Raw genomic sequence first — 23,354 nt, 5'->3', positions numbered from 1 at the left:
ATAGGAAAACTAAAAATGCCTTTAGCTCATTCCTTGGAAAAGGTCAGGACCGGGGGCTGGGTGCTAGTGCAGTGGGTTAAGCGCACGTGGCGCAAAGCCCAAGGCCCAGCATAAGGATTCTGGTTTGAGCCCCTAGCTCCTCACCTGCCATAGGGGTCACTTCGCAAGAGGTGAAGCAGGTCTGTAGGTGTCTGTCTTTCTCTCCTCCTCTCTGTCTTCCCCGTTTCTCTCCATTTCTCTCTGTCCTATCCAACAACAACAATAACAACTACAAAGACAACAAAATGGGAAAAATGGCCTCCAGGAGCAGTGGATTCGTAGTGCAGGCACTGAGCTCCAGCAATAACCCTGGAAGCATAAAAGAAGGAGGAGGAGGAGGAGGAGGAGGAGGAGGAAGAGGAGGAGAAGGAGGAGAAGGAGAAGGAGAAGGAGAAGGAGAAGGAGAAGGAGAAGAAGAAGAAGAAGAAGAAGAAGAAGAAGAAGAAGAAGAAGTCATGACCAGCTTCATAGCCAAGTTTATAGTTTTCACTTTAAAGAACATATAAGTTCATGGTTCTTAAATTATGTCAGGCCTTCAAAAAACATGGACAATGTCCCAGATTATTTTTTGTGAGGTCAGAAAGAGCTGTAAAAAAACCAAAACACAACAAGTATCATCCCTTAAACTCACTGATAGTCTCTAATGGTTGCCTATAGGAGCAACATTTCTATATAAATAGGTAGTAGTAAATAAAATATAGCAAAGGTCAAATTAAAGAAAACTCTTGATCAAGTTGGGCCAAGTCCACTCAGGCATGGGAACTTTAACATCAGCATGTGCTGGACATCAAGATATTGGACAACAGTGGTACAGAAGGTGGTGTAGTGGATGAAGTGCTGGGCTCTCAGTCATGGGGTCCTGAGTTCAATCCCTAGCAGCACATGTACCAGAGTGATGCTCTGGTTCCTCTTTCTCTCTCCTCCTATCGCTTTCATTTGTAAATTAAAAAATCTTAAAATAATAGTACAAAAGATACTGGAAAACAAAAAATATTATGTAGGAGATGCTGGAATTTTTTTTAACTAAAACCCAGCAATTATCTCTCCAAAATTTCTGAATTATGAATAAAGTAAAAACAAAACATGGGGGCCATGTGGTGGTGCACCTGGTTAAGCACACGCTACCATGCATGGAGACCCTGATTCAAGCCTCCAAATCCCCACTTGCGGGGGAAGCTTCACTAGAAGTGAAGCAGGGCGGGGGGCCAGGTGTTGGCACACTGGGTTAAGCACATATAGTATGAAGCACAAGGACATGCAAGGATCCTGGTTCAAGCCCCCAGCTCCCCACCTGCAGAGGGGTTGTCTCACAGGCGGTGAAGCAGGTCTGCAGGTGTCTATCTTTCTCCTTCTCTATTTTCCCCTCCCCTCTCAATTTCTCTCTGTCCTACCCAAAACATAAAAAATATATAAAAATGGCCACAGGAGTAGTGAATTTGTAGTGCAGGCATTGAGCCCCAGCCATAACCTGGAGGCAAAAAATAAATAAATAAAAGTGAAGTAGGGTTTCAGGTGTCTATCTTTCTCTCTCCCTCTCTCTCAGCATCTCTCTATCAAATAAATAAATAAAATATTAAAAAAACAAAACTTAGATGTTGTTAGGGTGGTGGTTCATGCGTGCACAAGGCCCTGATACCACGTTAAAGCAATACTGAAAGTAATAATTGAACCACTTATCCAAAGTCAGTAGCAGTGCTATAATGAAAGGCAGAGCGGTGTGACTTCATGATGAAAGCCAGGGAGTAGACAGGGATGCCTGACATAAGCTTATTATTTAATATATTTGGAGATTCTAGAAAGTACAATAACCGAAACAGCTGTAACAATAGCTACGAAGATGAAAAAGAGAAGCCATAGTCTTTTGTTGATAGTTTGCTGATGATATAATTATATACTTAGAAAACCTGCAAGTATAGGGGAAAAGAGATTGAAATCAATAAAGCAATTTGGCCTGGATTCTGAGTATGAGAGAATTATACAAAAGTCAATACCCTTCCTCTACTCAAGCAATAAAGCACCTAAAAGTGGAAACAGGAAAATCATTCCAGTACCATTATAAAGCCAAAGTATAAACCCTCAGGAACACATTTGGTTCTTAATGTTTTCAAGAGACAGCAAAACACCACTCCGCTGTTCATACTGCTCCCTTTGTCTTTCTTGATTCACGTTGTGCTGGGTCACACTCAGAGCTTCACACACAGGCAGACACCCACAGACCCACCTCCCTGTCCCCTAAATTTGTTTTTTAATAAAGGCCTTTAAAATTTTTTTAAAAAAATATTTATTTATTCCCTTTTTGTTGCCCTTGTTTTTGTTGTTGTTGTAGTTATTGATGTCATCGCTGTTGAATAGGACAGAGAGAAATGGAGAGAGGAGGGGAAGACAGAGAGGGGGAGAGAAAGACAGACACCTGCAGACCTGCTTCACCGCCTGTGAAGCGACTCCCCCAAAGGTGGGGAGCCGGGGTTCGAACCAGGATCCTTATGCCGGTCCTTGCGATTTGCACCACGTGCGCTGGGCTACCTCCTGACTCCCAGGAAAGGTCTTTTTTATGTCTTACTTATTTACTTATGAGAGAGGGAGAGAGAGAGGGAGAGAGCACTCTGGCACATATGATGTTGGGGCTAAAATACAGGACCTCGTGCTTGAGAGTCCAGCACGTTATCTGCTCCCAGGCCACGAAAGACACATCTTGTACCAGTTATTTTTTGAATAAGACAAAGTAATGAATAATTACTTTTTGGAAAGAGCCTAGTTCTCTATGTTCTGAAAGCAGAGAGTTGAAACAACAGATTAGCTGGTAGATAAAGAAAAGCTATGGGGGGATCGGGCGGTGGCGCAGCGGGTTAAGCGCAGGTGGCGCAAAGCGCAAGGACCGGCATAAGGATCCCGGTTCGAGCCCCCGGCTCCCCACCTGCAGGGGAGTCACTTCACAGGCGGTGAAGCAGGTCTGCAGGTGTCTGTCTTTCTCTCCCCCTCTCTGTCTTCCCCTCCTCTCTCCATTTCTCTCTGTCCTATCCAACAACTAATTGTGTCAACAAGGGCAATAATAATAACCACAACGAAGCTACAACAAGGGCAACAAAAGGGGAAAAAAAAAAAAAGGCCTCCAGGAGCGGTGGATTCATGGTGCAGGCACCGAGCCCAGCAATAACCCTAGAGGAGGAAAAAAAAAAAAAAAAAAAAGCTATGGGGGGCCGGATGGTAGCACAGCGGATTAAGTGCACATGGTGTGAAGCATAAGGATCCTGGTTCGAGCCTGGCCCAGCCCGGCTCCCTACCTGAAGGGGGGGGTCACTTCACAAGTGGTGAAGCAGGTCTGCAGGTGTCTATCTTTCTTTCCCCCGTCTGTCTTCCCCTCCTCTCTCAATTTCTTTCTGTCCTATCCAACAACAGCAGTAATAACAACTACAATAATAACAATAACGATTTTAACAACATACCAGTCCTTGCGCTTTGTGCCATGTACACTTAACCAGCTGCACTACTGCCTAGCTCCTGCAATGTGCTTCTTTGAGTGTGGATAAAGAGCTGGGTCCTCTCAGCAGATAAGGGCTGCCCCCTCACAGCCCCACTGTGGCAGAGGAGGGACCCTGTGCATCCCCAGAGGCTGGGTGTGTCAGGCCCTGTGTCACTGTGCCAGTCAGGGAGGGCCTGGAATACCCAGCTGGCACAGCAGGACAAGGAAAAGCAACCCTCACTTGAGGACTTGGAGGAAGAGGACCTCAGACTGTCCTGTCACTTCAGACAACACTTGCATGCAAGTGACAGAGGTGTCAGCAAGCCATCAAGCAGGGCTGACCAGGCTCAGAGGCCTCCCAGGACAGTGGGCAGGACACTCCATGCACCTGTGGACAGGACACAGGAGGAGGGCCCCAGGATCCCCCGGAGTTACCACTGGAGTCCAGACAGCTGCCTGGGGACCCCCAGATGTCCCCACAGGCTTCAGGAGAAATGGACTAGACGGTGGTCAGTGAAAGGCAGGCGAGGGGCCAGCTGAGAGGGCGGTGTGGGGCTGCTGCCTGCTGCTCCCCTGGTGCCTACATTCCTGTGGGTTTGGAGGCTGTAGGAGCAGGAGCAGTGGGCGGGCCTCAGCCCACTGGAAGCTGCCCACACCGGACCCAGCAGCCCCCACCCCATCCAGGTGAGGCCTTCCATCCAGGGTGGGCTGGCTCTAGAGACGGCTGTGGACCCCTGTGCCCACACAGTAGTGGACCCTTCTGGTGTCCTCTGTCACACCGCAGGCTGAGCCCTGGGGGTCAGGGAGGGACAGGATTCTGGGTTCTTCCAAGACCATCAGGTCAGGAATGTGGGGCGTGCCTGAGCTCGCAGGTGGTGTGTGTGTGGGGTGCTGTATGTGCTGTGGGTGCGTGTGGTCTGAGTGTTGGGTTACATGTATGCACATGGTATACGGTGTGGCGTTTTCTGTGCTGTTTGCATGTGTGTGATGTGACTTGGCATGTGTGGTGCAGTGTGTTTTGTGCACATGTGTGATATATTCTTCGTGGTTGTGCACGGCTTTTCCTGCATGTGAGCTGTTTGTCACGTGGGTGGTTAAGTAGCAGACATAAGTGCACCCTGACACTCTCCAGCTCAGGCCCTCCCATTGTGGGGCCTCTTTGCAGAGCCCTCATCTTACTCTCCCTCCCTGGCCCCCTCCCCCTGTGAATACTCCCCCTCTGGCTGTTCCCCACCCCATTGCTCTCAGGCTGCTTCTGGAGCAGCCAGCTGACCCTGCTGGACATGGTCTGGGCATCTGCCTTTGGGGAAAGTTGGGGTGTCCAGACCCTGTTGGGGGAGGGACAGTTCTAATACAGGATGCTGCCCCAGCAGGTGAGGCTGCCTGGAGGGGGATGCCTGAGATGGAAACACCACAGACCACGTGGGACCCCCCCAGCCACCCCCTGGTAGACCCATTTATCCCCTCCCCTCATGTGGGGGGGTGCTTGCCATCGTGAGTGGGTCCCCCTAGCATGTGGGAAGGTGCTTGCCAGCCTGAGTGGGTCCCTTCTGCCAAGATCCCCTCAGGGACCCATGGCAACTAGCCTCTTCAGGCCACAGGGCCTGCTGCCTGGGCTCCCCTCAGTTGGATTCCCCCCCTCTTGAGGCCTGGTGCAGGGGTCAGGAAGCCCCTTTACTCCCTGGCCACCCCCGCAGGGAGCAGGCATGGGCTTGTCTGATGGTGCAGGAAACGGCCTGCCTACAGGGAGGGCCCCATGGTCTGTGGCCCTGCTGTCCTGGGAATGCATCCTGACCCGCCCCTAGCACCCCTGCCCAAGCAGGTGGGGCTCAGGAGAGGGACACCCAAGTCCATGGGCCCAGGGTGGGGCCTGCACATATGTGGCCTGGAGTTGAGAGCCACAAAGCTGGAGAAGCCATGAAGTGTGTGTGTGTGTGTGTGTGTGTGTGTGTGTGTGTGTGTATGGGAGGGGCTGTGTCTTCTCATCAGGCAAAGAGGTTTGGGTGTCACCTCCCAGCAGAGCAGCTGACACCCAGGGTTGACCCCCCCAGCCCCCCAACTGTATTTGGATGCAGCCAGCTCAGGCACAGGGGTCTGGTCCACAGAACCCAGGCACCTGTGGTTGGGAACTGGGAAGGTTTCAGCACTTGGGGCATGACAAAAGCCCTTTGGGGGGCTGTACCTCCACACTATCCCTCTGAGGCTAGAGCTGAGGCCCAGGACAAGTGGAGCCCCTGACGCCAGTGTGTGGCCAACTCCAGGTACCCTGGGGTGGGGGCCACTGTGGGCCCCGTTAGAGGGTAGGGAAGCCTGGGGTGCTGCATTATGGGTGCTCACCTGGGCGGATCCCAGCCTCCCTCCCCTGTGGCCTGACTGGCATGGTCTGGGCGTGCCTCTGGCTCAGCTTGGCAGGGATCAAAGGGCGGGAAGCGGCCCTGCCCTCGCCCACTGAGACAGGAATCCATGCCCTGGGGACCTGCTGGCACATTCCGGCTTGGGGTGCCAGGAGGCCAGGGCTACGTGGGATCCCTGGGACCGAGCTGCCTCCCCCTCTGGGGCCCTAGGGTCCCCAAGGGGATGGGGAAACCGAGGCCCAGTCAGGGGCCGCCCCCATGCCACACACAGGGAAGCAGCAGGGCAATGCAAGTCCAGGCAGCTCAGGGAGCAGGACCCCAGCCCAGGTGGGGGTCAGCCCCATTCCACCTCAGGTTTTCCCACTGGACTGCCCCCCTAGCCTGCCCAGCCGAGTTCTCAGGAAGCCGGGAGTCTCCCCCCATGAGAGTTGGCCCCAATTCCCAGAAACAAGGTGCGCTGCACCAAAGCATGACACCCCCTGGTGGCCACCAGTGGTGTGGCCGGTGTCCACTGGATGGCAGACCTCAGGCTCTGGGGCTGTGGGGGGGGGGGACAGGGGTCATGACCCATGGCTGGGCCACCCACCAGGACTGGTGAGGTGGGAAATCCCACTGAGGGTCTTGGGGAGGACTGTGTGCCTTGGTTCCCCAGGGGGAAGGACATAGCTCCCTGTGGAGGTGGCGGCAGGAAGAACAGGGCTGGGGCAGCTCAGAGCAGATGTGGTCAGGGGGATGCCTGTGGGGGGCAGCTCAGAGGCGGGTGTGGTCAGGGGACACCTGTGGGGGGTGAGGGAGGCTGGTCACAAAGGCTAGCCTGCTGGGGCCTATGGGACATTTCCATGCTCATCCCCAGGCCTGAGCAGTGAAAAAACCCCAAGTCAGCTCCCTAGTCAGTGCTCCCCACCTGAACAGTGAGAGAGATGGGTGGCACAATTTGTGTCTGCAGGGTACTACTGCTCCTGGCCCACTGTTCTTCCTCAGTATGATACGGACACGGACACAAAGTCCACAGCCCCTCTCCTCCACTTGAAGCTGCCATGTGCTGCCAGGGCTGGAACCTGAGGGTGTGCCTGAGTGATGTCCCTTGCTGTCTCTGCAAGGCTGCCTGGTTGGTCGGGCTGGGAACTGGATTTGCAACTAGGACACAGAAGGGTTTCACCTCAAGGCATATGTTGCCCCACAGTGCCAAGTGGCTAGGCTCCACCAAGTCCACTGTCTCCCTATCTCTCCTGCCCACTGGGGATATTGTTTGTGAGCTGTAGCCCTGAAGACTGAAGGTCAAGGTGGTGGGAAGGCGTCTAGATGCCTGTTACCTCTCCCCACAGGAAGCCCTGTAGGAACTACTCATGAGCACCCCGGGTGGAAGAGGACCCACATGGCCACCAGGCCTGTGCTTCTCACAGATGTCACCAGGACCCCACCACCAGGAAGCCACAGCCACACGCAGGAGGAGGATGTCATCTTCCGGCCGGAAGCCTGCTGCTTGCTCAGCAATTCCACCTGGGCAAGACCCCGCCTCCCCACCAGGAGGGGCTGAGGTAGCTGACCCACTGCCCACCCTGATTACCTCATCCTTGGTAGGCAGCCTGGCCCAGCAGCCAAGAGGAACTTTCCAGAAGAGAGAAGCACGTGGTCTGCTCACTACTGGTGTGACCTCCCATGTAGGACTTTGTAGAGTCCATGGAAAGGCGTGATGCAGGACAGTCTACAGGGCTCAGGGATAGGGCTGGGGGACACGACTGGAGACATGGCCACAGGATAGGGCTCAGAGACCAGGCTGGGACACGGCTGAGGGACACAGCTCAGACATATGACCACAGGACATGGCTGGGGGGCAAGATAGGGGACATGGCCACAGGGAGGTCAGCTGCACTGCACCCATGGAGCAGCCCCCAGTGAGCCAGGGGCTTCAGAAGTGGCCAGCACCCCTGGTGACTTGGGCAGGACTTCTGAGCATAAATTGGGAGGAGGCCATGGGTGTCCATGGCCTTGGGGTCCTGTACCTCTGAGATGCACAGCGTCACCAAGTGCCCCTCTCCCAGAGGCCCCTGAAAACACGGCCAGCTTGTATGCCATCTGTAGCACCACACCCCCCCCTCAGACTGACATCTCCCCATAACCCCAGTCTAGCAGGGCTCACAGACAAGGAGTGGGAATGGGGAGGTGGGAGGATGAGAATCACACCCTCTCCTGACCCTGTCTGTTCCAGCCACCCAGGGTCCCACGGTGAGGGGGGGTGGGGCAGGAAGTGGAGGCCAGCTCTGCGTGAGAAGGAGCCAGTTTGCTTTGGGGGTCTGGCCCCCACAGCCACTTGTGTGAAGCCACTGAACTTTCCCCTGGACCCCCCCCCCCATGCCCCAGGCACCCTTCACTCTAGTCCATATTGAGGGGCTGGGCACTGGACTCTGAACACCTAGAGGAGCCTGAGGCCTGTCCACACTGTCCTTGCCCCCATGTGCTGTCCACTGGCTCAGCCAGGGGCCCCTACCTCTCTGTCTCCTGAATTTCAACACTGGACCTCGGACTCAGTGGCTGAACACTCTATGCCCTGCTGAGAAAACCAGGCAGCTTCCTGAGCGAGTGGGGCCCCCACACTGTCCCCGAGGCCGCCCCCAGTCCCCACTGCAGGAGTAGGACAGACACCCCACCCAGCACCCAGGTCTGCACCTCCAGTGAGGCCTCACCCTGTCCACAGACCCTCCCTGTGAGCCTGTCAGCACACTTGCCCAACCTGGACACACTGCCCTCGGTCCAGTCACACCTGGACCCATGAGCGCCATACCTGGCCAGCTAGCTGTCCCTCTGGCTCCTCAGGATCATTTATCTGTGTGGGGAGACAGCACAGTGATTCTGCAAAAGGCTCTCCTGCCTGAAGCTCTGAGGTCCCAGGTTCAATCCCTAGCACCTCCATCAGCTAGGGCTGAGGAGTGCTGTGGGAAAAATAAAGGTCATGCCTTGTCTATATCGAGAGACCAGGGTGCAAGTGCAGCTGGAGGACTGAGCCTCAGCCTGCCAGTCCTGTCCTCTGCTCGCTGAGCTGCTCCCTGATCTTGTTGGAGCCCAGGGCCTCCTGTGGTTAGCTGCCCGCCCTGGACAACTCTACCCTGCAGCCTCTTACCCTCTTGTGGGGCGTCCTCTCCACCCAGGAGCTTCAGGCAGCCACACCCCTTCATCTAACGGTTTGGCTCACCCTGGAGGTGCTGACCCTGCCCAGGGCTTAAGGCTGCTCTGGCCACCTCTCTCCTGTCTGCTCCTATGTCCCCCAGAATCCCCACAATCCCCAAGGCCCCACAGTCCCAAGGCCACACATTCCCAAAGGCTCTTACAGTTCCCAAGCCACCCACAACTCTTGAAGTCTCCCATATCCCCAAAGCCCTCAAAACCCCTACAACCCCTGAGGCTCTCACAGCCCCCACAGTCCCCATAGCCACCAATACAGGGCAGGGCCACAGCAGGACATCCTGTCCCCACGAGAGGGGGACAGCTGCCTTTTCTTTCTCTCCTCACCTCCTCTCCTCTCTCTCTCTCCTTTCCCCATGGCCCCCACAGCCCCCACTACTCCTCATTCCCTACTGCTTCTGTGGCTTCTACAGCCCTATGACCCACCCGAGGCTGGGCCCAGGAGCTCCTGTGGGTACTGGTGTCCTTGCTGAGGGAGGGTCTGTCTGGGATGCTCCTCCCCCAACTCCTGTGTCCATTTGGGGGTTCTAAGGAAGGTCTTCTGTGTTCCCCACTCCCTTCCTGCACCTGGGAGCAGGAGGAGGTGGGACAGGGGCTTCCCAAGGCCATAAGGTTGTGGGGAGGAGTGCAGGGGCTCCCCTCTCAGCAAGAACTGACCTTGGGATGATACCATGAGACCTAAAGGCCCCCACTGATGACTCACTTGGACGTCAGAGGAACTGCCATGCTGGGACTTTCAGAATCACCGTATTCCCTCTCCCTCACAGACTGAGAAAGTCCCTCCATGTCCCCATAAGGACAGCTGAGTGCCTGGCAGGGGGAGGACCCTGTCCCCAGGTCTGAGCCCTGCTAAGGGTGCTCACCCCAGGAGCATGAGGGTAGGCAGCCTAATTTCAAACCATAAATAGCATTTTGCATAATTAAAAGCAAAATTAGTACGTGTGTTTCGGAGTGCCTTTTCCTCCTCCCAAAGCTTTAGAAAGCATCACTTGACAGCCCATTTACACTAATAATATTTTACATTAGTGTGAATGTCAAATATTCCTCTTCCCCCTCTTTCCCCTCTTTTCCCCTCTTCCCCTGGGTAGGATCACCTATTGGAACTGACCACCACTGGGAGGGACCAGCTCACACAGAAGGGCAACAGGGACACACCCAACAGAGAACTTTAGTGTTTTTTAAAGAACCTCTGATGGACACATGGGAGGACCCTGTCTCAGCTCTGGGAGGGTGGTTCCGGGTAGCCCCAAGGCAAGGGCTCTGGGTTGGTGGCAGTGGCATCATGTCCTGCCTGGAGCTGCCTGTCCATAAACGGGTAAGTGAGTGCGCATGACTCCAGCCCCAGGATCCAGGATGGTCAGAGGCCTGGCTCCCTGCTCCCCTTTGCAGGCTATGGGGCCTAAGGAAGAGGCTGACCTGTGAGCCCCGTCACCCCTCCTTTCAGATACATCTGTCCAGTGGTGTGGGGTCTTCTGCCATGTGGGGTCCTGGGACATGCTCTTCCTACTCAGTGACCTGTTATCAACACAGGGCAGGGTCAGGGCAGGACATCATGTCCCCAGGGTGGGGGGACAGCTACCTTTTCTTGCCCTCCCCTCCTCTCCCCTCTCTCCTTCCCTTCCCTCTCTACCCTCCTCTCCTTTCTTTTCCCCACAACCCTTTTCAGCTCTGGCTGATGGTAGTGCCTACAATTGAACCCATGACCTTAGAGCCTCAGGCAGGAGTCTTTTGCAGAACCATTATGCTATCTCACCAGCACCACCACCACCATAATTTTTCCAGAGCCCTGCTCAGCTCTGGCTGATGGTGATACGGAGGACTGAACCCAGGGCCTCGGAGCCTCAGGCAGGAAAGTCCTTTGTGTTAGAGGGTAACCTGTGCCATCTTCCCTGCCCATTTCTTGCTGGTTACTTGGGGCTCCCCTGCCCTGGCCCCTATCAGTGGTGCATGTTTCTAGGCCCGCTGCACCCTGGTGGATGTGTCTCTGAGCCTTGTGGTCTGGGGGCCTGGCCCCAAGTCTTTATAGGGGAGACTGAGCTAGTGGGTGGGGCTGGGTGTGGGAGCTGGGGGGCCCGGGACACTAAGCTCTTGGGGGCTGGATGGGGGCTGAGTAGGGGCCCCGCCCTGCAGACGCCCCGCCCAGCAGGCTGCCTGCGGTCTGAGACTTCCTGCAAGCACTCAGCAGGCGACAGGGCCACAGCACCGGGTAAGTCAGGGTCCACGTGCTGGGGGGAGTGTGAGGGTCCTCAGGGGGCTCCCCACGGGAGTACAGAGGCACCACCTATACCACGGGGGCCAGGGAAGGACACAGCCAAGGGACAGTCACTCCCAGAGTTCTTTTAGCAGCTCTGTGCTCCTGGGACTTTTTCTAGAAAATTCTCAGCCATGGCTACTGGTCCTGGAGCTGGAGAGGCAGTGACCCAGACTTCACCCCTGGGCCTTCCCCCTGACCTTTTCCTAGTCTCCTGGAATTTCGGGACACCTTATGGTTGTTTGGGGTGTAAAGCACTGCTCCTTTCCCTCTGGGCAGCCGGGGTGGGGTTGGTGTTTGGGGGGTCTGCTGTGGGCTGAGGACCTGGGGACAGGGGTGTTGCTGTGGGCTGGGGAAGGGGATAGAGGTGCTGATGTGGGCTGTGAGCTGAGGGTTGGAGACAGGGAGTGAGGATGCTGCTGTGGGGTTGGGATGGGACAGGGGGCAGGGGCAGCAGCATTGCAGTCTGGGAGTCATCCAGGTGGCATCAGCAAGCAGAGGTGCCCAGGGGAGAGTTGAAAAGGAGAAATGTAGGGAGACAAAGACCAACCCTTTGTGATCAGGGGCTGGGGGCTGACTCACCCAGTGGAGCACACACATTTCCACACACAAAAACCTGGGCTTAAGCCTCCAGCCACCCCAAGGAAGAACTATGCAAAAGAGGCTTCGTGAGTGGTGGAGCAGTGCTGTGGTATCTCTCAGCATGCCTCTCTCTTTCTAAAAGGAGAAGCAGAGTGTTTGAGAGAAGGGTGTGTGTGTGTGTGTGTGTGTGTGTGTGTGTGTATGTGTGTAAGAGAGAGAGAGAGAGAGAGAGAAAGTCACTCTGGCATATAAAATGCCAGTGATTGAACTCGAGACCTCAGACACAAGTTCCCGGATCTAACCACTGACCTCTCAGACTGCTATCTCTGTCTCCCTAAGAAAGAATAAAACAACAGGTGAGGGAGGCAGCTCTGGTTGCTGCCAGTGGCCTGGAGGTCCAGCACACAGTGAGCCAACTATGGGAACAGGAACCAAGCCCTGGTGGGAGGGGAGGCAGGCACGGGCTCTGGGGAGATTCCACAGCCCAAGGCTCCCAGCTGATGAATGTATCCGAGACAGGTGGAGAAATGCTCTGGGTTGTCCAGCAGGGAGAGGGCCCAGACCTGCGGGATGTGGGTGCCCTAATGGGTGGCAGGAAGCACCTGGACAAAAGTTGAAACAGCAGTTTAAAATAGCTTGTCTGGAGGGCTGGGCAGTAGCACAGTGAGTTAAGTGCACATGATGCAAATCACAAGGACCGGTGTAAGGATCCTGGTTTGAGCCCCCGGCTCCCCACCTGCAGGGGGGTTGCTTCGCAAGTGGTGAAGCAGGTCTGCCGATGTCTATCTTTCTCTCCCCCTCTCTGATTTCCCCTCCTCTCTCCATTTCTCTGTCCTATCCAACAATGACAATAATAACAACTACATGTACAAAAACAAGGGCAACAAAATGGGAAAAATAGCCTCCAGGAGCAGTGGATTCGTAGTGCAGGCACCTAGCCCCAGTAATAACCCTGGAGGCACACACACACAATACACACAAAAAAAATAGCTTGTCTGTCCCAGCGTGGGACAAAACTGAAACATGCTCTCAGCAAGAGCAAGATGTTCTTCTGAGACCTGGTGGGCAGCCTGGACACCAGGGCTCTCTGTCACCAGTGGGTAACCCCACTAGGCTGGGTCACCCTGAGAAGGGCAGGGAGTGGCCTCAGTTAAGAGGAGGCTGAGTGCAACCAAGACTGGGGTGGCAGATACAGAGCTCAGGCAGACCCTGGGAGAGGGGTGACCGGTGCCCATGGGGATGGGTCCCAGGTCCCAGGTCAGGATACTACTAGAGGAGTCCAGGGTCGAGCCTGGAGGCTGGGGAGTGGCCCTGTGGGCCCTGCTAGGGATTGAGCTGGCTGGTCAATGTCCTGGGCGCCCCCTCCCAGGCAGGCACTCAGTTCGGACCAGTGCCGCACTGCTCTCTCCAGGAGCCCTGCCCAGCACTTCACTTCCCCTGTGTTTGCAGAAGTGGTTTGGCAGATGCTGGGTCCTCCCGGTACCTGTGGTGGCCCTGGGGGTGGTACAGGGTGCTATCCCTCTTCCCAGAATCTCTTAGAAGCCCATAGTGGTGTGGTCCAGGAGGTGGCACAGTGGATAAAGCATTGGACTCTCAAGCATGAGATTCTGAGTTCAATCCCTGGCAGCACATGTACCAGAGTGATGTCTGGTTCTTTGTCTCTCTCCTCCTATCTTTCTCATTAGTAAATAAATAAAAAATTTTAAAAAAAAAGAAGCCCATGGGTGCCTGCTGGTGGAGATGGGGGAAGCGTTGACTGCGGGATGGGCAGTGGGAGTGTTCTTGGTCTGGCTGGCTGTCCGTCTCAGGCCACAGACAGGGCAGGTCGTGGTGGCAGCCAACCTCCCGCTTTCTGGGGTCCCTAGCGGCTGCTGGGTGAATCAGCCTTTTGCCCTCTATGCACAGGTCATAGGTTGGGACCCAGGGCTGCAGAGCTGCTGCAGAGCCCCCACAGAAGGGCCAGGAGGACGCAGAATGGGAGGTAAGGCCCACACCCTGCCTGGTCATGGGGATCCTGACCTCTAAAGCAGGGTCTTGAGCTAGAGAGACAGGCCATCTGGGTCTCACATGGGTGAGCCCTTCTGTCTCCCAAATTGGGGCCCTGGTGCCACATGGGAGCACCACCATGGCACCTGCAGGTATCTGTGGGGGCAGAGCAGTGCTGTGGTTCCCCCTCCTACCTCTCACCTCTCTCTCCCTCTGAAAGAAGACATTCATCCACAGCCTCACACATGTGCAGAGTTTTGGGTTTGTTTCTCTGCACAGCAATGAAAAAAAAAAAAAGACAAAAATGAGGAAATTGGTGGGAATGGATGAAGGCCCTTGGTGCCTGCAGGCTCTGCAAAAGGAAGGGGCGGGGTGGGGGGCACGGGGGTGGCCCAAGCCAGGGGACATGCCTGGGGAGTCCTCACCCCCACTCTGAGGTCTACACATGCACTTGCAGGAAGGGGCAGCCTATGGGGGTCTGGCTGTGACCTAGCCCTTGTGGGGACGGGGGTGAGGCAGGGAGGGGGTGGCAGGTTGGGGCCTCTAGCCAGCAGCTGAGGTGTGTGTGTGTGTGGGGGGGAATGACAGCAGTGATGGGGCCCCCAGGCAGGGTGGCCACAGGGTAACACAGGCAGGAGGGGCTAGAGAGATTTCTAGAAACTTCACAGCTTGAGAGTCAGAGAGCGAGCTACAGTCCCTCCAGCGCAGGTGGACCTGGAAGCAGCCCCCTCACACACACACCTGGGGCTGGAAGCAGGGCCTCTTGGCATCCTGGCTCCTGGCTTTTCCAGCCACCTCAGGCTCCCCTGGTTTCAGCGGTGTGCCTGCTCCCTGAGTACTCTCATCGTCCTACCCCTTTCTGCCCTCCCAGGGCTCAAAGAGGCCAAGAGTTCTGGTGAAGCAGATCTGCAGGTGTCTCTCTTTCTCTCTCCCTATCCTCTCAATTTCTGTCTGTCCTATCCAATAAAAATTAGAAAGAAGTGGTCCGGGAACTGGTGCAGTGGATAAGGCAACAGACTCTCAAGCATGAGACCCTGAGCTCTAACCAGCAGCACATGTACCAGAGTGATGTCTGTTTCTTTCTCTCTCCTCTTTTATCCTTCTCATACATAATTATTTTAAAAAGTTAGAAGGGAAAAAAAGGAGCAGCGGATTCATAGTGTGATGCCAAGTGTCAAAGAAGAAAAAAGCAGGAGGGTGGGGGCTCAGGGCTGTAAGGAACCCTCTGCCTGGCCCTAATGGCCTCAGGCATGAGCAGCGGGGGTCTGGTGCTGCCCTAAGTGTCCTGGTGCCTTGCAGGGTCCTCCACTGCCAGCAACTCCAGCACCTGCGGGCAGTGCCCGGGCCTGGAGCTGCTGTACGAGCAGAGCCGCCTGCCGCTGGTGACTGTCTACAGCGCCGTGTTTGTGCTGGCGCTGCCCGCCAATGGGCTGGCGGCTGGGCTGGCATTGCTGGCTGCACGGCGTGGCAACGTGCTGGCTGTGTACATCTTCTGCCTGGCGCTGTGCGAGCTGCTGTACGTGGGCACCCTGCCGCTGTGGGCGCTGTACATCCAGAACAAGCACCGCTGGGCACTGGCCCGGCGTACCTGCCGCCTCACTGCCTTTGTCTTCTTCTGCAACATGTATGCCAGCATCCTGCTGCTCTGCTGCATGGCCTGCGACCGCGCCCTGGCCCTGGCCCACCCGCTGGCCAGCCGTGCCAGGCGTCGCCCGCTCACTGCCGCCCTGGTGTGCACGGTAGTGCTGGTGCTAGTGGGCGTAGTGCACGGCCAGGTGCTGGTCGGGCTGCCCGAGGTTGGCCGCAACGACACCTGCTTCGACGAGCTGCCCATTGACGCCACCACTGCCGGCTACTACTACGCGCGCTTCGCCCTGGGCTTCGCGGTGCCCCTGGGCGTGCTGGCTGCCGCCACCTGGAGCATCCGGCGCAGTGTCCAGCGCAGCTTAGGTCTGAGTGCCGCCTGCAAGGCCCGGGCGCGGCGACTGGCTGCGGCCGTATTACTATTGTTCCTCGGCTGCTTTGCGCCCTACCACGTGGTGCTGCTGCTGCGGGCGGCCGCCTACTCCTACTACCACGACTGTTGCCCCACCCTGTGTGCCTTCGAGAAGCGTTTGTACACGGCCTTCGTGGCCTTCCTCTGCCTCTGCACGGTCAGCAGCGTGGCTGACCCCGTCCTCTACGTGCTGGTCAGCGACCACCTGCGCCAGGAGGCGGGGAGGCTCCGTGGGTGCTGGTGGCTGACTAGTCGAGGGACAGAGGTGACCCAGCTCACAGGTTCCAAGGATTTGGAGGAGCCACGCTCGCCCGGGGCACCCTCTGGGGGTCAGCTCTGCCCCTTGGACTCCCTGTACGAGGACATCTGACCACTCCTGCTCCTGGGACTGGTGGGGTGGGCACCTGGACAGGACAGGGAGGGACTTCATTTCTCAGCCCGGCGGTGACAATGAGCGTGAGGGGACAGAAGGGTGCCTGTGACTGCTGGAGATGCTGGGAGGCAGCTCAAGTGACCGGCCCTCCAAGGTCTGGGTGCTCCTGTTGGAATGGGCCCTGCCTGAGGTGGCAGGCAGGTTAAAGAATCCTTCAGCCAGGTGTGCCTGGGGGGAGGCAGAAGGACTCTGGGTAGATGAGGCTGCCTGGCATGGCTCCACATCAAGGCCAAGAGGAATGGCTTCACCCAGAGCCATGGGGCTGGAAGGGACACAGCTAAAGTCAATTCATGTCCCATCTGACCTCCCATGGAGGAGTGAAGTCACTGGCTTTGGCCCAGGGTATGGTACATAGATAAGAAGTGGACTCTTTGGTGGAGGGTAGATAGCATAACAGTTATGCAAACAGACTCTCATGCCTGAGGCTCCAAAGTCCCAGGTTCAATCCCACGCACCACCACATGCCAGAGATGAATAATACTCTGGCAAGGAAAAAAAAAAGAGAGAAAAAGAAGTGGACTCTTTGGGGGTCGGACGGTAGCACAGCGGGTTAGGCACACATGGCGCAAAGCGTAAGGATACCGATTCGAGCCCCTGGCTCCCAACCTGCAGGGGAGTCGCTTCACAGGTGGTGACGCAGGTCTGCAGGTGTCTCTCTTTCTTTCCCCTCTCTGTCTTCCTCTCTTCTATTTCTCTCTGTCCTATCCAACAGTAGCAATGATAATAATAACCACAACAATGATAGATAAAACAACCAGGGCAACAAAAGGGAAAAAAATGGCCTCCAGGAGCAATGGATTCATGGTGCAGGCACCGAGCTCCAGCGATAACCCTGGAGGCAAAAAAAAGAAGTGGACTCATCGCACTATGCCAGGTGCCACTGAAATGCCCCCCCCCCCAATAAATAAATCTTTTAAGTAAAAATACTCTGGTTTCTCTTCATATTGTACAAATCTTTTGTCTTTTAAAAATAAAAATAACAAAAGTTAACCTAGCTCCCTGGTCCTTCAGAGCTGCTCCTCCTTGGGTGAGTACAGAGGAGCACCCTCAGGTGGCCTCCAGCCTCTTCTGAGAGATGGGGAGAGGGAGAAACAAAGGGATGGGGAGATGGAGAGATAGGGAGATGGAGGTCTGGGGAGATGGGGAGATAGAGGGGTTGGGAGATGGCGAGAGAGAGGGATGGAGGAAGGGAAAGATGGGGAGATGGAGAGACAGAAGAATGGGGAGGTGGAAGGATGGGGATGAGCTCTGGGCTGGGAAGGCGGCCCAAAGGTTGAGTGTGCACTAGAGTGTGTGAGGCCTGGGTTCTAGCCCCCCACACCACAGAAACCCCCCAAAAAAGGGAAGCTGAGAAATAAATACACACAAATATGTGTCAGCCCCAACTTCCTTCTTAAAAGAAATAATGTCACTTCACCTTTGCGGGGGTGTGTCCTCTGGTATGGGGGTGGGGGTGGGGGCAAGCTCCAAGAGGACCGGCCAGGCCTCCTGATGGTGGTGTTCTGGGGCCATCAGCGACACAGCTGAGAGGGGGCCTGGCAGCCCACCTTCCTCCTTGCACTCCAACCTGGGCCACCCCTTTGTTCCCATGGTTACTGTCACAGCCTATCCCGCATCACTCACCACCTCAGCCCTAGGGTCTAGGGTCGAGGAGCATTCACAGTCTCCACTTGTCCCTCCACTCACTCATGCACTCACTCATTCATCCCCCTCTCTCTCCCTCCACCCTTCTCTTTCTCAAGCTGTTCCTGCTGGCCCCCAGGGAGGAGGGGGATCATCTTGAGGTCTGGCCTTTCCATCCTGAAGCCCCCCCCCCCCAGCTGAACCTCCACAGCATGATGCCCCACACTCCCAGGCTCCTTCCCAGGATGCACCCAGAGCAGGTCCTGGGAGGTGCCCCCTCTCACTCAAGTTACAGCCCCTGCCCCTGGTCCTGGCCCCCTGCCTGGGGCGGTGAGAGGCCATGCCCCAGGACCCAAGCATTGCTTTCTATGAGTACTGCATTGGTGGGAAGCCCTGCCAGGCCCCTGTCTGCAGCAGGATGAGACCTCACCTGGAGAACAGTGCTGGCAGGTGAGCCCAGGGTGCCCTGACCAGGCCCCACATGGGGTGTGGTGTGACTGCCTCCATCCCAGGCACTGCCAGGTAGATATGTGCTGGCCAGGAATTCCTGGTCAGGAGAGAGTGGCTCAGCCCCGCTCTGGCTTGTGACCCCACTGTGGGAGTGCCAGGCAGTCATGAACACAGCGCTGGGCATAGCAGTCCAGAGGGGCAGTGGGCACCAGGCCCATAGGGGGGTCCCAGGCCTGTCAGCCAAGGGGGGTGGCCGATGCTCTGGGGTGCTTTTCAGGACATAAGAAGAGAGAGAAAAGGGCAGAGAAAGAGACCATAGAGGCAGGGAGACAGACAGAGGAAGTCAAAGGCAGAGATCACAGACATAAAGAGAGGGGGGCAGAGACAGAGACAGATAGAAAGACATCGAGAAAAAAAAAAAAAAAAAAAGAAAGACATCGAGAGGCAGAGTCTCCACAAACACCTCCAGGATGGCTGGGGCTGCTTCCTGGAGACACGGAGAGAAAGAGAGGACAGGGGTTCAGGTTCTGCTTTCACTGGGCTGAGGGCTCCCTCGCTGGGGAATAGAAAACGTGATACAGGAATCTGGACACTGAGGAAGTGACAAAGGGGCCGGGTCACAGCAGGGGCACCAATGTGCACAGCTGGCCAGTGTCGTGGTGCTGGGACTGCTTACCCTGCTCCTGTGGGTGGGCTCCCCTTCCAGGTGCTTCCCTTCCGGGAGAACCCCAGGGGCACCCCCTTCCAGGCAGACCCTCCATGACAAAGGCCTCTCCACCTAGCTGCAGGCCAGCTCTGCATCCCTGAGGCCACCAGAGGGCACCTGTGTCCCAGATGGTGTCCTCAGAAGGGACAGGCCTGCTTCCCCAGGGACCTGCTGGTCACTCTCTGGGGAGGACACTACCCGGCCCACACAGTCTGCCCCCACCCCATGGGACCTCAGCCGTCTCATTCAGAGGGAAAGACTGTCGCCCCGCCCCAGCTCCCCGGGGCCCTGTCGCCCACTGGGCTCTCTCCTGGGCACAGCACCCCCAGCAGGCTCTGACAGGCCCTCCTACAGGGAGCATCCCGCCAAGCCTTGCCTGCTGGGCGGGTAGCAGAACCTCTTCCCCTGGGACGACTCCCCCAGTTCTCTCAGACAGGGCCCTGGGGTGACCCTGGAGGGAAAGAGGGGCTGGATCTGGAGGGAATTGCAGGGGGCTGGGGAGGAACCATGGGGGGAACTGAGGGACCCTGGTGAATCCTAGAAGGAACGTGGGGGACTTGGAGGAAACCAGGGAGCCGCCCTCCTTCCCTTACTGCTCCCCTAATGTCCACCTGGGTGACCCCCAAGTCCTCACAACTCTTGCCCATCCCTAACGCCCCGCCCACCTCCCCGCCCCGCCACGAAGCACCGCCCACACCCCGCTAGCCCCGCCCCCAGGTATAGGCCCAGGCACAGAGGGCCGCGCAGGGAGACTTGGGAGAGCGGTGGGCGGGGCGGTCCCAACGGCCAACGCTTCCGCGCGGGAACTGGTCTCGAGGCCCCGCCCATGGTTTGAATCGGAGGCCCCGCTGTCCTCTCTCGGCCAATCCTCGACGACGACGGAGTCGTGACGTCCTTTGTGGGCGCCCAAGCTCCGCCCCGCTCGGCAGGTGGCCCCTCCCACCGCGGCGGCGCGCGTACGCGGCCAGGTAAGCGCGGGGCGGCCAGGTGAGCGCGGCCTTGGTTCTCGGGGGATCCCGGGGAGGGGCGAACTCGGACGCAGAGCCAGCCCTCCTTCACGCCTAGAGCGCCCTGGGAGCGGGGGGCTTGGGAATCAGGAGGCAGAGGGCGTCTGGGTGCCGGTGGGGGGCCGGGACTCAGGAGGCGGCGAGGGTCTGGGGAGCAGGAGGCGGCTGGGGTCTGGGGGCTCGTTGATCAGGAGGCGGAGGGCGTCTAGGGGCCGGGGACTCGGGGTTCAGGAAGCTGGAGGCGGTGTGGGGCCTGGAGCTCGGGGTTCAGAAAGTATCGGGGCCAGGGGCTCGGAGAACAGGAGGTGGCAGGGGTCTGGAGGGGAATGTAAGGGCAGCAGGACATGGCTGGGGGGAGAACCGATATGGGTCGGGGTTGCACAGGGGCTCTGGAGGGCGGCCCCGGGGGGGAGGGTGGTTTCCTGCTTTGAGAAGGAGACAGGGCTGCATCTACACTCCCTGCTGCGGCCCCATCTAGCCCGCAGCCTCCTGAGGGGAAAGTAATGATCCTCTGGCACTGACCCTCTGCAGTGGGTCCTGAGTAGAAGAAGCATTAAAAGAGTTCGCTGGGGGGCTGTGAAGTGACTGCCAGGTAGGGGCCACTCCATCTTCTGAACCTTTGGGCAGGGAATGGTTGGTGCAGGCTCCACTTGCCCCCCGGTCCCCACGAAGACTTACTTTGGACATCCGTGAGGGCCTGTCATCAACCTCTTGTACCGCCCAACTTCAGTTGACAGCCCTGATCAGTGTCCTCTTAACTGCCCCTGTGTTCATCTATCCATACACCCATCCTCCCCCATTACTCCTTCCACCCACCTACTTGGACATGGCAGACCTAACTTGTGGTTCCCTGGGTGGAGAGAAGTGGGTGGTGGGGTGAGCAGGGGAGCACTTGAGTTCTACTTTAGGTCTTGTTGGCAGAAGCAGGTTTCACCATCCAAAATGGCTTGGCAGTACCACAAGCCAGACACTTCTAAAAGATGGTCCCAGAGAGAATAAACTTGGAAAGCCCTCTTAGACAGTTTGGGGGCACTCTGGTGCCCTTGGTGCAGTCCCTACTCATTTCCTCAAGTGCTGTGACTGCTGCTTGGTCCTGAGGAGTGTAGTGGTAAATCCTTTTGCAGAGCAGGGTCTAGAGGGTATCAGCAGGTGGCAGGCCTACCACCCAGGCCTCATGAGAGGGAGGTGTTCTGTTCCCACCAGCATGTGAACAGGTACCTGTTTTCCTGTGGGAGTTGGTGGGCAGGGTGGCTGGCCTTTTCTGCAGACAGGGACTTGGCTTTGGGCCTGAACTCACTGGGCTTTCTTTTTGAAATGCTTCTGGAAGCCTCTAGGGGACATGGTCTTGCAGAGGGAGCTGGAACTCTGTGGGCATTTGCAGCCGTTCTGTTCTGAAATATTCAGATATGTTTGCTGAGGAACTTCCTTTCCAGAGGTATCTGGGGCCCTGATGAAGCAGACACAGGGCTGTGCTACCATTCTCTAACCTGCGGAGTGACTGGGCATTAGCACCCACAGCTTACCTGCCCAACAGGCCCGAGTCCCTAAGTGGCAGGTCAGCCCCCTCCCCCATCCAGTCTTCTCAGTGACACCAGAGCCAGCTTGAGATGTTCCTTCAGGTCTTTAGGACTTGGTTTCCCTCTGGACCCCTGGCCCATTTTGGAGGTAGGGTGTCTGGCTGGAGCAGGAACCTTGGGGACATGCTGATCGCTGTCCTGGGCTTTGCAGGCAGGATGTTTGCGCGGGGGCTGAAGAGGAAGTGCACGGAGCAGGATGAGGCTGCTGGCGGCCCAAGGGCACCCTCCTATCGCCTACAGCGCCAGTCGCTCCTGGACATGTCCCTGGTCAAGTTGCAGCTGTGCCACATGTTGGTGGAGCCCAACCTCTGCCGCTCCGTCCTAATCGCCAACACAGTCCGGCAGATCCAAGAGGAAATGACGCAGGATGGCACGTGGCGGGCGACACCCCCAGCTGCTGGGCCCATGCCCCTTGAGCATCTGGTCTCCACAGACATTCTGTGCCGTGCTGAGGAGGGAGCTCCCGTGCCTGCTCTCGTCCCACCAGGTGACGCCTGGGAGGGGGACGGCCTGCGGGAGGGCAGAGGTGGCCTGCACAAGTCACTGGGCCAGATCTTCGAGACGCTGGAGGCCAAGAGCCCGAGCTGCGTGGAGGAGCTCTTCTCTGAGGTGGACAGCCCCTACTATGACCTGGATGCTGTACTGACAGGGATGGTGGCCAGCACGCCTGGGGAGGGGCTTGAGGGTTTTGCCCCCACAGCCACCACCACCCCTGGCTCTAGCTGCAAGGCGGACCTGGGTGAGCAGGAGTGTGTGCTGGGCGTGTTGGTGGAGGCCTGAGGCTGCCATGGGCAGCACCAAGGACAGACATGAGACAGCACCCAGGCTGAACCACACAGAGTGAGTCTTGGAAAATGCCCAGAAGGCTTCCCTGGTAGCCCAGGCCTGTCATCTGGCTGTCAGCTGCCACTCAGACTTCAGCTGGATGAACCTTTTTAAATTAAGTTTTGTTTTGGGCAGTGTTTTGCCTTAAGATATATTTTTAAACTTTTTATACTTTTGTCTCTAGATTTTTTCAGCTATTTTCTGGAAAGTATATTTTTTCTACAGACACTGCTGCTAAAGACCCCCATGCGGTCTGAACGGTCCATTCGCTGTGCCCCATGGACAGCTGGGCCAGGGCGTCGGAAACACTGCTTGTGCCCTTGGGGCTGTCTCTGAGGATGGGATCCCTTGCACTGGGCCAGAAGCTCAGGTCCCCCCCGAACTGGCTGCGGGCACAGGCTGGAAGTTGCAGAGGCCCGTGTTGGGGGCTCGGTGCCATCGGGTACCTGACCCCATAGCTGGAGGTTGTCAGTTGGTTTACAAGTCAGGCTTCCTGCTCCTGATCCACACTTCCTGTTTCTCATGCCTCACTGGAGCCCAGGGCTCGGCTCTCGCACATGTGACCACGGCATCTCTGATTAAACGCTCTGCCACAGACCATGGGGCTGAGTCCTGTTCCACCTGATGTCAGGGCTGCTGTGTCTGGGACGCAGGCAGGGGTGCTGCTGGTTGGTTCTGAAATGCTGAAGAGTTTGAGACTAGTGTCCCTGTCCCCTCTCCCATGTCTGGGTTGAGAGCGCCCCCTCCAGCCTTCAAGGCATATGGAGTATTCGAACCGGACTGCAGTGTTGTTGTCCTGCCTGCTGACTCGGGCCCCCTTGGTGCTCATGCCCTTTGCCAAGTGAGGTGGGGTCTCTGGCCCCTCTGTCTCCCCACCCTGATGGC

At 56.9% G+C, this 23,354-nt stretch overlaps 2 protein-coding genes across 3 annotated transcripts; both read left to right on the top strand.

Moving 5' to 3' along the window:
- Positions 1 to 11,179: 11,179 nt before the first annotated feature.
- On the top strand, positions 11,180 to 17,171 carry GPR132 (G protein-coupled receptor 132). Its single transcript, XM_060180911.1, has 3 exons — positions 11,180 to 11,239; positions 13,772 to 13,847; positions 15,152 to 17,171. Exons 2-3 carry the CDS (start codon positions 13,841 to 13,843, stop codon positions 16,216 to 16,218), a joined length of 1,074 nt encoding a protein of 357 aa, XP_060036894.1. The 5' UTR covers positions 11,180 to 11,239; positions 13,772 to 13,840; the 3' UTR covers positions 16,219 to 17,171.
- Positions 17,172 to 19,874: 2,703 nt separating this feature from the next.
- CDCA4 (cell division cycle associated 4) lies at positions 19,875 to 23,067 on the top strand. 2 transcript variants are annotated; one of them, XM_016186075.2, is made up of 2 exons: positions 19,875 to 20,028; positions 21,796 to 23,067. In XM_016186075.2, the coding sequence occupies exon 2, from the start codon at positions 21,801 to 21,803 to the stop codon at positions 22,422 to 22,424; it is 624 nt and encodes a 207-aa protein (XP_016041561.1). In that variant the 5' UTR covers positions 19,875 to 20,028; positions 21,796 to 21,800; the 3' UTR covers positions 22,425 to 23,067. The 2 variants fall into 2 exon arrangements, with proteins under 2 accessions (XP_016041561.1, XP_007518473.1); XM_007518411.3 differs by having other exon boundaries at positions 19,960 to 20,047.
- Positions 23,068 to 23,354: the final 287 nt, after the last annotated feature.

This window comes from Erinaceus europaeus, chromosome 22 (assembly GCF_950295315.1).
Source record: "Erinaceus europaeus chromosome 22, mEriEur2.1, whole genome shotgun sequence".
Taxonomy (NCBI): Eukaryota; Metazoa; Chordata; class Mammalia; order Eulipotyphla; family Erinaceidae; genus Erinaceus; species Erinaceus europaeus.
The sequence above is the reverse complement of the archived record's forward strand: the minus strand, read 5'-3'. Positions and strand labels throughout refer to the sequence as shown.